The sequence below is a fragment of the Musa acuminata genome, chromosome BXJ2-9 (genome assembly GCF_036884655.1).
Source record: "Musa acuminata AAA Group cultivar baxijiao chromosome BXJ2-9, Cavendish_Baxijiao_AAA, whole genome shotgun sequence".
Lineage (NCBI taxonomy): Eukaryota > Viridiplantae > Streptophyta > Magnoliopsida > Zingiberales > Musaceae > Musa > Musa acuminata.
Window position 1 is genome coordinate 49,882,295 of NC_088346.1, and position 17,270 is coordinate 49,899,564.

Genomic DNA, 17,270 nt, shown 5'->3' on the forward strand with positions numbered 1-17,270 from the left:
AAGGTCGATACCCTTCCCCCCCTCTAATCGTCTCAGCTCAGACTAAACCAGTCGTAGTACACGTGAAGAGAGAGATAGAGAGAGAGAGAGAGAGAGAGAGAGAGAGAGAGACTTGGCTCAGAACAATCTGAAGAGAAGAGAAGAGAAGAGGGGAGAGAGAGAGAGAGTGTGTGTGTGTGTGTGTGTGTGTTTATGGGAAGAAGGGAGTATGGAGGAGGAGGAGGAATGCCGGGATGGCTGGGCGCTCTGGTGGAAGAGAGCTTCTTTGTGGGGTGCGGAAGCCACGAAAAGCGGAGGAAGAACGAGAAGAACATCTTCTGTCTCGGGTGCTGCACCAGCATCTGCCCCCACTGCGTGCCCGCCCACCCTTCACACCCTCTCCTCCAGGTCAGGCTTCCCCTCTCTGTTTGCACTCTCGTCCTTCTCTTATTCCAATCTATCATATGCCTTTGCCGGATTGCTTCTTTGTTTACCCATCTTCTCTTGTTGCGGCAAAAGTACTAGCTTTGATCCTGCTGCTCGTTGCAGCGGAGAGGACTCCTGCGTTTCCTAGTGTCTGAATTGGTTGATTCATGAATTGATTTCAGTAGCCGTCGATTGTTGAACCAAACCCATCTTCCGAATGACTAAACTAGGAAGCATCTCAGGACTGGATTGATTTAGCCAATGCTGTTTTATCTAAATCATCTGAGACCAGCGATGTAGTGGTGGCACTACTCGCTGATGATGCTAGTTTTACTTTCTTGTATGTCCAGTTGGGGAACCAGGAGAAGATAATGCATGTTGGCAAAGAATTCGCATATCCTGGTTTCCTCTTAGTCTCGGGCTTTGGAATCGCTAATTTATTCCACTGGAGCGGAGACGATTACTGCCATCTTGATCAGGTTTTGTTTGGCCTCAGAAAAAAAGCACTACTTGCTGCTGCTGCTTGAATAGTGGTAGGAATAGGTGCGGCAACACTTCAATTTTCTTTTCTGATACTCGCAGTACCAATAATTATTTCCGGAGCATACAGTCCAGAGAGAGAAAGAGATGCAGAGGAGTACAGTGACCGTCAGAAATGGATTCGTAGGCATTGCTTCCTAAATGGTGGTGGTAGTGATGGCTCCATCTGAAGAAGCTCACATTGCTGGTTGGAAGATGAATCCGTTTCTCTTTTGGTCATTGTCTTTTATTTATAGGCATGCTATTTATTTTCTCGCATGTCTTTGATCTCAGCATCCTCTGTTTATCCAAATATGCGAATCTACATCACATAAACCGGTTTTAACTGCCGATGTAAATATTCTTGTTCATCGAGGACTTGTTGGCTCCCCTTTTTCATGCTTCCTGATTCATTCTGAGAACCTCCAACTTTAGCTGATACAAATGGGACTCTTCCTACTCGTGATTACTTGTACCTCTGATTCATTCACAGAGGTACAAGTGACTCTGTGAACCATACAGCCACCGTTCCAAATTGATCTTGTGGCCCTCTCGACACTCCAAAGCTTTCTATCTTCTCCTTACTTTTACCTCCCCACTCTCTGGTTCAGGGTGATCTTCCCCGAGGAGCCAATAGCTCCAAGTTTGGAAGAGGCTTCACATTTGTCGTCGTGGTATCATCACCTGCTGCTTTTTTTTATGTTCGAAGAACCAATTCATCAGTTATGATGACATCCAAGCAAATAAAAGTACTTTGCCAAACGTTCCTCCTATCTGCTCTTTCCGCTCGACTTATCTTGCAATTTACTGCACGCCGCATCGACTTCGATCTATCAGCAAAAACAGCAATCGATACGACTCTGTAATCAGCTCTGTTTTGTTTTTGTTTTGGTGACTGTTTAGGTGCGACGCTACGTATACAACGATGTGGTTCGACTGGATGATCTGGAGAAGCTCATAGACTGCTCTTTTGTTCAGGTGCTTCCGTAAATTCCCAAGACTCGTCGGTTGATGTTCCTCGAGTAACTTAGATCGAGTGTTGCCTTCGTTGTTCTCGAGTCTAGCGTATGATTCCTTGATGCCTTAATTTTGTTTGACAGCCTTACACCATAAACAGCGCCAAAGTGGTGTTTCTGAAGCCAAGGCCTCAATCTAGGCCCTCCAAGGTCTCTGGCAACACTTGCTTGACCTGTGACAGAATCCTCCAAGAGCCCTTCCACTTCTGCTCCCTCTCCTGCAAGGTACTGTTCATACTAGTTGTAAAGGGGTCCTGTGATGAACGCTTTTTGTCTCTCCACTCAACGCTGTTGTCTCGACCATCCTTGTCACGAGCGCAATCGATCCATCGTTCGAACAAATATGGAAAGCCAAATGTTACCGGCCAAAAGGGCATGTTCCACTGTAGACACCGGTGGAATCTTAAGCCACAGACAGAGATTATTAGAGTATGATGACATGTTCTCAAGTGCAGGTGGATCACGTTCTGCTGCAAGGGGTGGATCTATCGAGCATATTGTTCCGGTTCGAGGAGTCCGAGCTTGCCTTCTCTCACTTCGAGAATCTCCGGATGGACAATTCCGATCCCCTCGACGACGACGACGACGACGACGACGACGGTCAGATCACAGGCAGCGCAGTCCTGGAACGGCCAATGCAGAGCAAGGTCGGCTCACCGTCGGGCCATGGAGGGAAGGGTAGCTCGGGAACAAAGAAGAACAAGAGTAATGCAGGCTTCTTCCCGCAGATAGTCCTGTCTTTGAACAACAGGAGGAAGGGCGCCCCTCACAGATCACCTCTCTCCTAGTGTCGTCGTCCCATGCTTTCTCGTCATTACTAGATCATGTGCAGTATGTTGCCGGTCTATGGAGGAAGATTGAGGATTTCCATTACTGACTAGGTGGACATTGATGCACCCATGTTTGAGGTTCGCAGCGCCCACCAATTTTGTACTGATGCAATGGAATGCACAACTTCCGTATCTATCCCTGTAGCCTTCGAATGTAACGATGGGGATTTATTTCTATGCTTACTACTGTCATCATCTTTGTTCGGTCTGCTCGGTAAAGTTGTGCACAAGCATCGAGTTACGTTTTATGTTAACTTGTTGTAGGGACAAGAGCACGGAGATGAATTCTCTTCTCCATCTCCTCCTACCGGGCAGCATTTCTGTCGCTCACATAAATGGGCAAGCAGTTTTGTTGGAGGTGGAAGCTTTGAGCATGTTTCTCTTCTCCATGGTGCTTCAGTTTAACCAGAAAGAAACGAGGGAGAAAGACGAGATGAACGGGTCCGGCAGTGTTTGCCACCACCGTCATATCCTTGGCCAAGTTTGGTGTCTTCCTCGGAATCATTTGCGAAGGAGATGAGTGTAGAATTATTTGGATGATGTCTTCCCCGAGGAACCACCGGGGCTTCCCAGGTGCTACCGAACACCCACCGCCCACCCCGTGCCCTCTTCAGGTCCCACCCTCATGTGTGGTTGCCGCTCTACTTGGTGGAGGAATTCAAGAGGTGAACAGAACACCCACCCTTGTGATGCATCTCCCATCCCCTCCTCTTCGTGCCCCACCCTCGTGTGTGCTTTCTGCTCCGGTCGTCGAAGGATGTCCCAGCGCCCAGCAATGATTGATAGCATGCTTCTTCCTTCCATGGAACCAGAGTTTTCCACCATCCCTGCCGTGGCACAAACGCCCCCATTCGTTGCACCTGGCACAAAGAACCGGAAGATTCTCAAGTATCGTCTGCAGTACAATTCACGCACTCCTCCTCTTTTTTGACTGCAGAGGCAAAACAGAGCCCTGTTTTTGACGAGGGGAATGAATCTTTTCCGGCATTTCTCATTACCGGTTTAGTTCCGAGGGCTGGAGATGACCGTGACATGATATGGCGACGATGTGTTTCCGTGGATGAACCAACCATAATGGCTTGGCTTCCACCCCGCTGTTTGCCGGAGAAAGAAAGCGAGGCGATGTTTTCTCAGTGCTTTGGATCCCTATCGTCGTACGTGAGTCACTCATTTCCATGTTTCCTACATCTCCAACTTTCACATTCATCTCCGTCGATACTATTCCCATGGGAGGGACAAAGATTTGATTCCCCCCGCCCCCCCCCCGTCTGCTGCGGTGTGCTCTCACACTGGTGCAATCATTAAAACAGCACGCACTCACTCGGTGGCGCCGTCTCCGCCTCTTTAAATCATTTATGGATATTTTAGGTGGCGAGCTTCGTCATTTTATTTGCTATATTCAAGAACATGAGATCTGACATCAATTCTCGTATCGACGATAAATTCTTATGCTAATTTTTGTTTAGATATCAGATCTAAACAAAACTATAGTGACATGCAAAACTATAGTGAGGGATTTATTGGCTCGTTCACTGCAGTGGAGGCCGAGGCCCAAGTTATGATCTTTAATGGGCCTGAAGCAGGAAAACATGTTCTTGAGCCGGCCCATTATATCAGAACGTAGGCAAACGTGTAGTCGATTGAAAAGGAGAGAGAAAGAGGGCTGCGATTAGCAAGCATGTCTGCGAAGCAAAAAGATGGGACGAGTGAAAGCGAAGCGATGCAAGATGAGACCTCCACATCGCAATGATTCGAGGAAGCACCGAAAGGATGGAGAGAGAATGGATCAGGGCTTCTTAATTCCTCGTTATGTGGTAGTCGACTCTGCTGGACCCGCAGACGTCCGACCTCATATGAAGGTTATCTGTCCGGTGATGAGGAGGAGGACTGCTTCTTGCATCCACCAACAAACACAAAAAGGAGCTCAATAAAGAACTCCACATGATCCATCCCTCGACCCTCACTCCCATCTCTCTCTCTCTCTCTCTCTCTCTCCTTCCAACACTTCAATTATTGGGTCTCTTTTGTGGGCTCTTCTGCTCCTCTATTTTTTTTGTATTGTCGGAGGGGAAGAAGCTCCATGCTCGTCCACCTTCCAATATTTACATGACGTCGTAAGGATGGATCCATATTGATTACCAACCATCTGCTCTGTATGTGGCTGCCAAAACTTGTGCTTATAAACAAAAACACACAAAAGAAAAGAGGAAGCAAAAACAAAAAACACTACTGGAAGCAAAAGTACCGATCACCGACATTTCTGTTTCTGGTTTTTAAAACAACAACAGCAGAAACGCCGAATGCCTCTTGCTACGACGGTCAAGTATAGTCCCCTAGATTCTTACTTGGCAGCATTTCATTGGTTCTGAAATATAAAATGGTGTTGTGTCCACAACAGCGAATCCTCCTCCTTTGGTATCAGCCTCCGGGATATAGATCGATGCGTCGAGGCTTCGGTGTGCTCAGTCCATCCGCGCACCGACACGGAGATGACGGAGATGGTGGTGGGATCCGAGGTCGGGCGGAGGGGGACGCCGTCGCCGCCGCCGCCGCCGCAAGCTCTCCTCGAGCGACTCAAGGACTACGGCCAGGAGGACGCCTTCGCGCTGTGGGACGAGCTCTCGCCCGAGGAGCGCGACCTCCTCGTCAAGGACATCGAGGTACGGTCCCTCCGCTTGGTGTTACTTCCCAAGTGGATCGTTACTTCTTGTCGCTCCATTTGTTGTAATTCTATAAAATATGGTTTCTTGAAATATCTCTGTTGAATTAAACGGAATTTGAGATCGAAGATTGCTTTCTTTTGACCTGCGGCCTTGTTGTTTCATCGCCTAATGCGGGTTCTTGATAATTTAAGTTAGTCGGACAATGTCACTGAGGTCTTCTGGTACAAGAGTTCCATTCCTTCGATCTGATTGAATTCTTGGAGGAGGAAATGGTAGTTGATCTAATTGAGCAAAGCCTATCAGGAAGATCGCATGATAACGTCATCTTTAACTGTTTTAGGACTGTTTTTCTTAAAATTTCTTTCTTCGGTTCTAATTACGTGCCGTATGTGTACGAGAGGTCAAATCGTTGTAAATTATTGTCGCCACTGGAGAATTTTGGAATAGGAGCGTTCTTTGATTCGTTTGGTTCTTGATTTTGTTTTCCTGTTTCGATGACCACGGGTTTCGTTTCCCTTCCGATAACGTGCTTGGTTTTGCTTGTTTACCATATGTATAATGCCAGAGCTTAGATCTTCCACGGGTCGATCGGATCATCAGATGCTCACTTGGATCTCAAGGTGAGTTCTATCTGCCTTCTTCTGTGCTTTCTTGGTGGAATCTCAATTGCTCGTGTTTGGATCTCGAAGAGTGATCCTTTTTCTTTTTCCTGTAATTAATTCTTGCAAACAATTAGGTGCATATTTGCCTGCCGTGGAGCCTGTTCCGGAATCTAGTGTCTCGACCGTAGAAGTGAGAACTCTTGAAGATCGAGAGAGGTGGTGGAAGAGGGGACTGAAGGCCATTTCGGAAGGGAAGTTAGCTGTTGTACTTTTATCTGGTGGACAGGTACGTAGTCCAATTAACACATGTTCTCGTTGCAGCTATGCTTATATGTTTTTTTTAACCTTCGTAGATTCATCCTTATCATTTGAATTTGTTCGACAATTACTGTATTTAAAAAAAGAAATCTATTTAGCGGTGCAACAGACCACAATTGTGAAACTGGAAGAGGAGTTAAAAAAGTTATACTAGGGGAAGTCTGTTTAATTCCTCCGTGTGTAATTTTGTAGCTAGATATTCCTACATAGAATCAGGGAGATGACCAGGAATTGTGGCATTTGTGCAACTGATGACTGGATACCCTGAAGGGTTTATATGGTGAACCTAAATGAACCACACAGGAGAGAACCTTGCTCTGACAAGAGCCCGAGCCCTTATGCCTTTCAAGTCAGGCTCAGGAAAGTGGACATGGAGAAAGTGCTGCCACTTGGTGAACAAGACTTTCAGGAGGTTTGTAGTAGGGTCTTACGATGCCAGGTTGGGAAGCAGCCATTTGGAGAATATGACTAACCAGGATTTACAATGACGGCACTCCGAGTGTGGTCTGCGCCCCGTCAGCAGTTTGGCCCTCCCCACTTCACTATCACTCTATTGTCGATGGCTGACAAGTTGTCAACAAGAGTGACATCCCACACAAGGAGGTCATCGGTGCAAGGTTATGTGGTGGGCCTTGCAATGGTAGCCAAGCGTTAATCTTGGTTCTGATGGGTGATGCTAAGGTCACGGAGTTACTTGGCGAGGGTCAATTGGGGTTAGCCCCTTTATCCAAGTTGTCTTGCACATCCAGATGGTCACAATTGATGTCCATGTCAAACCAAGCCACATCCAAAAGATTTTTGGTTTTCCATCTCTTTCTTATTGGGTATCAAACCTTATCATATCTATCATATGTGTGGTCTTATTCAATAATGCTGCATCTTTACCTAAATATATAATATGCTTAAGGGATTTAGGAAGCTAATGGCTTGTTGTTTATCATTGTTGTAATCTCACCTTAAATAGATTTTTTTGCCTAATTTAAAGATTACCACATTGAAAAACCTACTGATAAAGCTTGACAAATTCCGCTACATTTTTATTGAAATTCACCAATTGAGATTTCAATATTTTTTCAATAATACTATCATGGTATCACCTTATTATTATTATTTTCTTGTGGTTACCTTTTCTTGATTAAATGCAATGAGTTATTTTATTTACTTTCTATATTTGCTATATTTCTTTTTGGATTTTGGCACAGGGGACTCGGCTTGGTAGTTCCGATCCTAAAGGATGCTTTAGTAAGTTGCTTATCTATGAATTCTATACTTGATTACCTGTAATAAAATATTTATTTTTATTTATTGTCCAAAGTGTCAGTTGCAAAAAAAATATTTTATCATCTTTCTAGCAGTAAAATTAGATGTAAAACTTGTTCTCTCAACCTCAGTGATCCATTCAATTGATTCGATATATGCAGTCGGTTCTTTAAACCCGCTCGCATGGTCAATCCCAAAACTAGTCCTTATCTTTTATATGTAGTATGTACTACTTAAATCTTTTAACTCATTTTTCTTCCTTTCTCTTTGGCATGAACTGTTTATCCAATACTTTTTTTAGTATTGATATACCTATCTTTTAATTTTCCGATGCAATCTCTTACATTGGTGTTGGACAAAAAAGCTTCCTTTTCTGCAAGAGCATTGAGCAATACCCATCTTTAACTAGTAATTCAGCAATCAACATGGAGTCAGCATAGTACTTCGCTTTAGTTTCACTCCTTAAATTAAAGAATAATTTTTGCAAAACAATTGATACGGCTTATGGCATTGACCTTTCCCTCATCTTCACGTCTTCTGCGGTGCCTGCCTCTTTGGGCAAACCTGGGCCTTTTGTTGCATAGAGTCATTTATACATTTTTACCATGTGTATCTGCATTTTATCATTGATTCTATGCAGTCTAGCTAATTATTCCCTATTTACCAACATTTCACATATCCATTACTCTGGCCACTGGTTGTACTAGATATTTCTTGTTAGAAGCATCATGATTTAATCCTTATGATAAGCAATTTTGTCTTCTTTCATATAAATATCCCTTTCTGTATCTAAGTACAAATTTCATTTTTATCATCTACAATCTTAGACTAGTTCTGTTTGTTTATTTATCTATCAGAGAAGTGACTTCTTGTGATCGTTCTAATATCTCCCTAGTTATTATAGGAAACAACGAAGCTTTACCCACTTACAGTTGTCTTGCTAGATGAGATTTGACTCCATGCAAGGGGTCCTTATGCTTAGCATATGAACTTGATTATTCTATTCATAAAGAACATCTTTCGAGGGAATTCCATGGCAAACTCAAAAGATATTAGGTTAAGAACTGCATCTGCCCTTAAATCCTCTCACATGTTCCTATACGTTATCTGACAGCTAATAATAATTTTCTGTTGCCCTTTTTTAAATGCTGAGGTTTGATATTAAGCACTTCTGTCAATTGCTAAATTAGTATACAATCTCTTTATTTCTTGTTTTAGATATTGGTCTTCCATCTGGAAAGTCACTTTTTCAAATTCAAGCTGAGAGAATTTTGCGTCTCCAAAGACTTGCAGCTCAGTCAAATGATGGTAGGGTTTACTACACAAATCCTTTCACTGTATCTCAACTGTCCGCTTACCATGTTCCATGTTACTGCCATTATCAGCTGGTTTTGTGCCACCAATCCCATGGTACATTATGACTAGCCCATTTACTGATGAAGCCACCCGCAGGTTTTTTGAAAGACATAAGAATTTTGGCTTGGAAGTTGATCAAGTAAGACATACATCCTTCCTACTCTCTGTTGGAAAAGATCTGGGCCGACATTTCTTTCTGATGCAGGTGACCTTTTTCCAACAAGGCACCCTTCCATGTGTTTCAAGCGATGGTAGATTCATCATGGAGACACCATACAAGGTATGGTCCTCCATTCAAGATTTCTACTTCGCATATATCTAAAGCTTGTGGTTCCTAAATTCCGTATGCAATTGTATGTAGCTCTCTCTTTCTGCAACTTAGCTTTTATGACATTGTTATGCCGATTGGATGATCATCTTTGGCCAATAAGAAATTATCTTCTTTAACTGATCATAGTATTAGATGCTTTGTGATCTTTAATAAATGATATTATTTTACCTTTAAAGAACTTGATTGTTTTTCCATCCCTACATAGCTCCATTCCGATTGCCACTTAAAGTTGAGAGGATCAGTAACGTTTGACATATTCTTATGATGGATTAACAACCTGATTTCAACTATCTTATGTTGTCACTTAGCTCCACAACACTAAAAAAACTGAGACACAAATGATATGTAAACCCTTGCTACCAAGCACTGAACAATTCCCGTTGAAGTCATTGGCAAGTCTAACCGTTTATCTTCATTTCATGTTCTCTTGGGTTTAGACAGTAACTTAATTTGCTATAGATTAGCGTTCATATGTTCCATCATCCTTCTATCTCAAATCTTTTTTTTTCTCTTTTCTTCTTATAACTGGGAATATTTCTTTAGGAGTGTGCAACTGCTGCTTGTGGTTGATTCTTCAACAATATTTGTGCAGAATATATGGTACTGCATACCTCATTTGCAGTATGTCGAGACATATGTTTTCTACTATAAATATATAATTAGAAGGTACACTAATGCATATGAGGACTATAAAGCTGACAAATTAAGAAGGTGAGATAGAGGTATTGGCAGGGGAAGAATAATTTGCAAATATTACTGGCATTTTGGTGGGGTTAGAGAAAAGTGGTAGCGTTAGAGGTAGAGTTAAGAGGAAGGTGGAAGTTGAGGAAGAGAATGATAGAATATGAGGAGGATCCTCTACTTTTGTCCCGCCATCTTATATTTTTGTATCTACTATGTTGCATGCACTACCTGAACTCATAAAGAACAGATGCCCTTGGCTCAGTCCAATTTTAGACTAAGGCTTTAACTTCTTGATTACGTGTGGAGGTAAACTGCTTCTGGGTTTTCCCTAGTGGTGGTTTAAATACATGTGCTCTCTGTATACTTTCATAATTTCATTTGGGTTGGAAAAATTGCTGCATCTGCCAAGGCAGCAGCATATGATGCCTTTGGAACTCTATTTTTTTAAGCTTCAGTACTGTTGTTCTTGCTGCATGAAATTGGTAACAGCCTTTTTTATGCAAATCCAGGTGTCCAAGGCTCCTGATGGAAATGGTGGACTCTATTCAGGTATTGCATCTTTATATGCATATCTGATATTCATATATTAATCTTATCGTGTTCATGTATTGTGTATTTATGATGCATATCTGATATACATATATAATCTTACTGTAGCAGAAGGTTAGCTACTCTTCTTCACATATTCACACTTGATTTCTTCTGTTCTTTCACAGCTCTTAAATTGTCAAAGCTGCTGGAAGACATGGCCATGAGAGGTGTGAGATATGTGGACTGTTATGGGGTTGACAATGCATTGGTGAGAATGTTGTTGGTTAAAGTCTGGTGAACTGCCTTCAATTTGCAGCTTACTAATTTGACCACCTGAGAGCAGGTTCGTGTAGCAGATCCGACGTTCTTAGGATACTTTATTGACAAAGGTGTGGCTACAGCAGCAAAAGTCGTCCGGAAGGCAAGGAAAATTATGTCCTTTTGTAGAACATCTTAACTTAAAACTTTTCAGTTTAAACTGCACAATAGCAAAGTTGAGCTTAGGATCATTTCATCAGAGGTTCTCAATGACGCCTTAGTTGCTTATGGACTGTTCCCTTTTTGAGACAGTGTCAGGAGTATGCTCCATTAAACCATTATATTCGATTTTGATTTTGATTGCTCTATCCTGCTGGGTTTTCTAGTTGGTAGGGACATTCCCACAGCTTGTAATTGGCAGGGTTCAAATTGCTCAAGAGAGATATGCGGTATAATTGAAGATGATCGTCCAAGATGCATAATCAAATGCTGGAAGTTGCTATTTGCACTTAGGAAACTAATTAAAGAATAACTTGTGTTGTTTGTATAGTTTAGCTTCCTAACATAGTTATAACATTTCCGTATAATCATTTATAGTGTCATATTTAGTTCATATCTTATATTATCATTCTTCAGTTGCAAGGATCTCGAGAAAAATTTACAATATTCTGATATTCTGGCTAATTCTAGTAATCTTATTTGGATATATGAACATTAATTGATTTGAGTTACCTTGTGTTGGCTTAAGTTACTATGTTCCATCTGGAACTCATATTGTCAAATTTGGACATAAAATCAGGCTTATCCACAAGAGAAAGTTGGAGTCTTTGTCCAGCGAGGCAGAGGTGGACCTCTTACGGTGGTAGAGTACAGTGAGATGGATGCATCAATGACTACTGAGATTAATCAGAGCACTGGGCGCCTACGCTATTGTTGGAGTAACGTAAATCATTATTCTCTTCATTAGCTGAATATCTTGTCTTTTAGCCTTGTGGTTTGATCTCGCTATACAGATCCATTAACTAAGATTGTCACTTTCACTATAACAACTGATTTAATGATTTCACTTGTCAGAAACAGATGTGCTTATATTCTAATTACCACATCTATGTAGGTATGCTTACATATGTTCACTCTGGATTTCCTGAACCAAGTGGCAAATGGCCTCGAAAAGGACAGCATGTAAGTTCTCCTTGGTAATTTGATTTTCTATATGGTCAGTTCTCCCATGAGTCCATGTTAGTTCCCTGTTTAATCCGTGATTGATCTTTAGCAACCAAGCTTGCATATTTAAGTAGATGACCACAGCTGGAGTCCATGAATGATTCTGAACTATTATTTCCTAACCCGTAATAAACTTTTAGAGTTCATATATTTGACATGCCATGCAAAGAGACTTACAATTAGTAATTCCTGAGCTACCGGGCAAGCTATTCTTTGGAATTAAATCCTTGGGAATACGACGGACAAACACTTCCTAGGTTTTTCTTTTTACTGGTTTATAGTTATTCCTTGTGTAACTATGTGATGCAGCATTATGGTAGTTTACAAGTTTTTCTTCTATAACTATATGATGTAGCATTCATGGTATGCAATTTCGAATGGTACCGTCCGGTACGGGCGATACGTATCGGTTCGACGGCATACCGGTACGCGGACCGTCCGCTACCGGACGGATTGTGCTACAGTGTTATAGTGTAGCCGTGCTACAGTAAGAGAAAAAATATTTAAAATCGCTCGGTACGTCCTGGTGTACCGCTCGATATGCCGGTACCGTACCGTACCGAGCCAACCTCGAAACACTGGTACGGTACGGTATTGCATACCTTGGTAAAATTTTCTTATAGGTGGTTAGTTCTCTTTCTTTTTAATGATTTACATGCATTAACACCACTTACCAAATGAGTTATTGGTTCATCCAATTCCTTCATGTAAGAATGTTCAATTTTCTACATCAGAAAAGCTGTCATTTTCAGTTCATTTTAGTTTTATTTGTCTAAACAGTCATGTAGAGCTTGAAATGTTACTTCCAGAGCACATCTAAGACAGACTGTTGATTCCACTGCAGTTACCACCTAGCTGAGAAGAAAATTCCTTCGATCCACGGATACACTATGGGTTTAAAACTTGAGCAGTTCGTATTTGATGCATTTACATATGCTCCATCAATGGCACTTTTTGAGGTTGGCTTCCGATAAATTCCATTTTAAGCACTTTATTGTTATTGTTGTTATTCTTCATTTGGCAGGGACACATGGTTTCATTGGCTTGTTCTGACTGCCGAACGGTATTTTATTGAACTGATCACCGAGCGATTGCTTTGGAGAACAGGTCTTGCGGGAGGAGGAATTTGCGCCGGTCAAGAATGCCAATGGGGCAAGTTACGACACTCCTGATAGTGCTCGCCTGATGCTTCTCCGCCTCCATAGTCGCTGGGTGGTTGCTGCAGGCGGCTTCTTAACGCATTCAGTTCCATTATACTTAACTGGTAATCTTCCATCCTTAAAGCATGTATCTGTAGCCATGTTGCTGCTATCCTTTGATGATAGAATGCTACACCAAATTCCTACCATTGGTTAGATACTATCGATCTACTCATGAAACAAAATCAAGCCGCAACAAGAGAATGTGATGGTCATCATCTTTGTAACAGGTGTTGAAATCTCTCCTCTTTGCTCCTACGCTGGGGAGAACCTCGAAGGGTTATGCCGTGGGAGAACGTTTCATGCACCGTGCGAAATTTCATTTTGAGGCAGGCTGGGAAAACGCTCTTGGCAGCCTGTAATCTTGTGTACACTAATATTATGTATCGGACACGGTTTGCCTCAGCTATGATCCTTTATCTGAATTTTACCAGTCATAATCTTCGACACATGAAGAGTTTGTATCTCTCGAGTCACCAGAGTTTTATCGCAGTCGATCCAAGTTGGATCGACAATGTTTAGAGCACGGGAACCACAAGTATGTAATTTATATTACACTTTTGTGTTTGAAACAACTGCATTGTCAGCACTCCTTTTACATCTCCATAATATATGATGAGTACCAAATTAATCTGAACCTTGTTTTTCTCTTTACATTTTTTCACACAAACTACTTCCTCTATATAATCCCCATAATATATATGATGACAACTGCATTGTCATTTCCTATTGAAGCTGCAGCAAGATTCAGGTAAGATATGGGACGGTTAAGGCAATAAATTTAGAATTAAATGCGATGGCAATATAGCGAGCTGAATGATCGAGTCGAATGATGTATTCATCCAAACATTTCTGACTTGAGCTGAAAATAAAGTTGTGGCTTCAAGTGAGCATCAAAGGGTTGAGTGGTCAAACATAAACATGCCATCTATGTTACAGTTGGAGGCAAAGAGAACTTGTTGTCACAAAATTCTATTTTATTTAAATTCTTTAACAAATAACTTGGTTTCTTCTTCTCACACTTTGGCTTGATAAAACTTTTGATTGAACTCTCCCACACACACACTCAAACCTTCACCGGGATCGGTGGCTGTGGAATGAACATAAGATCACTTCCTACTATTTTTTGGCTTTCCTCGGAAAAGCATATGTTAGTGATTGTCCTCATCTTCCAGCTTGACAATATGGTGATGCTCCAAGGAATGGTTTCAATGCAGTAAGGTGATGCCTCAGGAACATGTAGACCGACTCGGTGGTCACTGCTGCGATACGAACCACCATTCCTAGTGCCTGTTATGGATCCAAAGACACCACAGGTCAACAAGAATAACAATACAATGTAACATGCTCTCGTTCATTTAACTGACAAACAAAAAAGACGATATATATATATATATCGAACGAGAGAGAGAGAGAGAGACCTGAGGACCAAAGGTACTGCAAGAAGCAATCAGCAGAGGCCTTGTTGGTCCATGTCGGGGTTCTGATCTTACATGATGACTTATGTTGGTATTAGGAGAACGTAAACGTCTTGACATCATCTGCTTAACTTCTTCCTGCAGTTGACATCGCAGATCCTTCAACTTTGGGCTAGAAATAAAAGAAATGTATTAGCTCCATCTACCATCAACTTGTCAAGTGCCTTGCCACATGATAATGAGGATGATTCCACTCATTTGTGAAATGCAACTCTGGCCCATTTACCTCAAGATCAGATTCGATAATTCATGAAAATTCTTGGATGGTATGCAAATTATTAGCTATACTAATTTTCTCTTATTTATGACTGTAGAAATGCATGTGAACTGGGAAATGTGGATAGAAGACTGCAAAAGTTAAACAATAAATAAAAGATAGATGGATCTACCCTGATATTATGACCATTGCCATGACTTGGTATTCCTGCATCTGCTCGGCAATACTGGTATCAGATCTTTTGTCCAGCAGAACCTGCTTAGATGATACATGTAAATTAGTTACAAATTCAAAGAACTACACTGGCACTATCAAAATATATTCTAAATCTATTATCATATTTAGTATATTCAATACATGGATATGCTCTTGATGTTTTTTTCAATTGACAAATGCAACGATGTGATGAGAATCAATCATTTGACAGTGGCCAACTCTCCAAAGATTCTCTACTTAATAATATCACATAATAGTAGGTGTACATACTGATCACGACTACATACAACTTGTAACAGTTTTCACAATCTAACTAGCTATGATCAAGGATAAGCTCCACCGCACCAACTTACATCTGAACATGAGGCTGACAGAAACCTTGTTAATTTATATAAGAACAACGGCAACGCAAAAGAGTACAATGGTTATTTTACATGGTTACTTATGCAAGCCATGTCTCCAAATCCATGATCAGGGGAAGCATTACCGAGTCCAGAAATAGAGGTTGATCTCCATCCAGGTATATGTGATTCGTACTCTTGTAAAGATCAAATTCCCACCGTTCTCCGCTTTCATGGCGTCCGCTAGTAACCCAATCAACAATAACCAAATTTGAATCATAATGCACCCTAAATAGCTGCATCTGGGAGTACTTAGCAGTCGAGAAACAGGTGACAGGATCAGGGATAACAGCTAGAAGTGCATTCCTCCCAACTCTAGCCTATCGCATGAACGAACAAGTTACACATTGCAAAAATTACTAATCAGACTATTTCCGGTAGAAGAAATAACTTGGTTTCACTTAAGTGCATGGATACAATGACGAAAGGTAGAATGTAGTCCACAAACTAAAAAATGTCACCATACTATATCAATCTCGGAATAATATCATGTTCTGGAAATGAGATACCTCAAGAAATTGTGCCGAACACTTTGAATCCACAGACTTGTATACCTGTCTAAGAAATGACAAAATGCAGATTAGGGCAGACGAATACTGCTTTGGGGAGGGAGGAAGGAAAATGGAAGAATATAATCAGATGTCAGAAAAGACATCAACATATTAAATCTAGTCAGCTGGATGTAGTTTTAACTAACAATAAGAAAAGTCGATTGATAAGGATATAAGTGAATCCAAATTTTTGTTATATCATGCTCACAGATAGTGCAGTTGACAGAAAAAGTTTAGGCTTTCATACGAACTCTTCTTCTGACTATCCGTGTTCTTTGGGATCAATAAGATGAAAAGGGGATGAATGATCCAAACCTTGGTGGAAGCCTGCGTTGTAAGGGCTGCGGTGCAGCCATCGCCGACACTTATCTCCAACGAGATTTGATCTCCCTGTCAAATGGGGAAAGAAAAGAAAACGTCGAAAATAATCGATTCTGGCTTCAAAAGGCCAACGTTTTCTAACGAACAAGAAGACAAAAAAAAGAGAGGAAGCAGCAACTTTTGACACCAAGAATTGATTACGAAAAAAAAGAAGAGGGAAAAGAACAAAAAGACAATTAAAAGCAACCCATTGATTACAACTTTCAAATATCACTGCAAGAATTGTAAGAAAAAATAAGGAACAAGAGAGAGAGAGAGAGAGAGAGAGAGAGAGAGAGAACCGAGACGATGCCGCCGCCATAGGACAGGGCGTAGATCCACACGGCGTCGGACTTGGAGGAGCCCACCTGTTAGTGGTATCAAAGAAAAACCGTCGATTAGCAGAGATGGAGAAGGAGACGGGAATATGATTACGGTAAGACAGCGCAAAGAAGAAGGAGACGAGTATACCTTGTTGGGGAAGATGAGCTTGAGAGGGTAGCAGGAAAAGCAGCGGGTGACGGTGGACTTCCCCCCCACCATCTCCACCACCACCCTCCCCTTCTTCCTCTCCTCCTCTTCCCCTTCCATATCTCTCTCTCTCTATCTCTCTCTCTCTCTTCTCCGACGACCCCATCCAGTCTACAGTAGCAAGGAAATGGGAAACGGGCTCGCGTGCAAATCGTGCGGCCCGTAGTACTACAGGTCGAACCATGGGCCTTAATGGCCCAATTTGGAACAGAACAGGTCGGACCTCATGCGAAAAGGACTTGTCGAGTCCTTAGCGTGCATGCCCTTACAGGACTCTTGGACTATTATACAGCTGGGGCGGCTTGTCAAATACAAAGTCA

At 41.8% G+C, this 17,270-nt stretch overlaps 3 protein-coding genes across 5 annotated transcripts; 2 read left to right on the forward strand and 1 right to left on the reverse strand.

Annotated features, from left to right (window-relative positions):
- The first annotated feature begins 42 nt into the window (after positions 1 to 42).
- On the forward strand, positions 43 to 2,974 carry LOC103999495 (protein RGF1 INDUCIBLE TRANSCRIPTION FACTOR 1-like). The gene is made up of 4 exons (XM_018818029.2): positions 43 to 387; positions 1,828 to 1,902; positions 2,025 to 2,165; positions 2,396 to 2,974. Exons 1-4 carry the CDS (start codon positions 193 to 195, stop codon positions 2,726 to 2,728), a joined length of 744 nt encoding a protein of 247 aa, XP_018673574.2. The 5' UTR covers positions 43 to 192; the 3' UTR covers positions 2,729 to 2,974.
- Positions 2,975 to 5,219: 2,245 nt separating this feature from the next.
- Positions 5,220 to 13,833, forward strand: LOC103999494 (UDP-N-acetylglucosamine diphosphorylase 1). Its single transcript, XM_009421254.3, has 15 exons — positions 5,220 to 5,430; positions 5,999 to 6,053; positions 6,170 to 6,321; positions 7,556 to 7,595; positions 8,832 to 8,921; positions 8,999 to 9,108; positions 9,175 to 9,249; positions 10,494 to 10,533; positions 10,701 to 10,783; positions 10,859 to 10,936; positions 11,573 to 11,716; positions 11,888 to 11,955; positions 12,842 to 12,956; positions 13,105 to 13,261; positions 13,427 to 13,833. The coding sequence occupies exons 1-15, from the start codon at positions 5,260 to 5,262 to the stop codon at positions 13,522 to 13,524; spliced, it is 1,476 nt and encodes a 491-aa protein (XP_009419529.1). The 5' UTR covers positions 5,220 to 5,259; the 3' UTR covers positions 13,525 to 13,833.
- A 310-nt stretch (positions 13,834 to 14,143) lies between these two features.
- LOC135586856 (urease accessory protein D-like) lies at positions 14,144 to 17,032 on the reverse strand. Of its 3 annotated transcripts, none has more exons than XR_010491539.1 (8): positions 16,891 to 17,032; positions 16,722 to 16,787; positions 16,375 to 16,449; positions 16,018 to 16,062; positions 15,595 to 15,828; positions 15,064 to 15,146; positions 14,618 to 14,752; positions 14,144 to 14,486 (listed from the first exon to the last, which is right to left on the reverse strand). XR_010491539.1 is itself a non-coding variant. In XM_065127321.1 (8 exons), the coding sequence occupies exons 1-8, from the start codon at positions 17,008 to 17,010 to the stop codon at positions 14,361 to 14,363; spliced, it is 918 nt and encodes a 305-aa protein (XP_064983393.1). In that variant the 5' UTR covers positions 17,011 to 17,032; the 3' UTR covers positions 14,144 to 14,360. The 3 variants fall into 3 exon arrangements, 2 of the variants coding, with proteins under 2 accessions (XP_064983393.1, XP_064983394.1); XM_065127321.1 differs by having other exon boundaries at positions 14,618 to 14,786; XM_065127322.1 differs by lacking the exon at positions 15,595 to 15,828 and having other exon boundaries at positions 14,618 to 14,786.
- Between the last annotated feature and the right edge of the window lie 238 nt (positions 17,033 to 17,270).

Coding starts and splice junctions, on each gene's coding strand:
- LOC103999495 (XM_018818029.2), top strand. CDS start 193: ATGGGAAGAAGGGAGTATGGAGGAGGAGGAGGAATGCCGGGATGGCTG. Junction 388..1,827: donor CTTCACACCCTCTCCTCCAG/GTCAGGCTTCCC, acceptor GTGACTGTTTAG/GTGCGACGCTACGTATACAA. Junction 2,166..2,395: donor TCTGCTCCCTCTCCTGCAAG/GTACTGTTCATA, acceptor TCTCAAGTGCAG/GTGGATCACGTTCTGCTGCA.
- LOC103999494 (XM_009421254.3), top strand. CDS start 5,260: ATGACGGAGATGGTGGTGGGATCCGAGGTCGGGCGGAGGGGGACGCCG. Junction 6,322..7,555: donor TACTTTTATCTGGTGGACAG/GTACGTAGTCCA, acceptor ATTTTGGCACAG/GGGACTCGGCTTGGTAGTTC. Junction 9,109..9,174: donor TTGGCTTGGAAGTTGATCAA/GTAAGACATACA, acceptor TTTCTGATGCAG/GTGACCTTTTTCCAACAAGG.
- LOC135586856 (XM_065127321.1), bottom strand. CDS start 17,010: ATGGAAGGGGAAGAGGAGGAGAGGAAGAAGGGGAGGGTGGTGGTGGAG. Junction 16,063..16,374: donor CAACGCAGGCTTCCACCAAG/GTTTGGATCATT, acceptor TTTCTTAGACAG/GTATACAAGTCTGTGGATTC. Junction 14,787..15,063: donor GCAATGGTCATAATATCAGG/GTAGATCCATCT, acceptor TTTTATTTCTAG/CCCAAAGTTGAAGGATCTGC.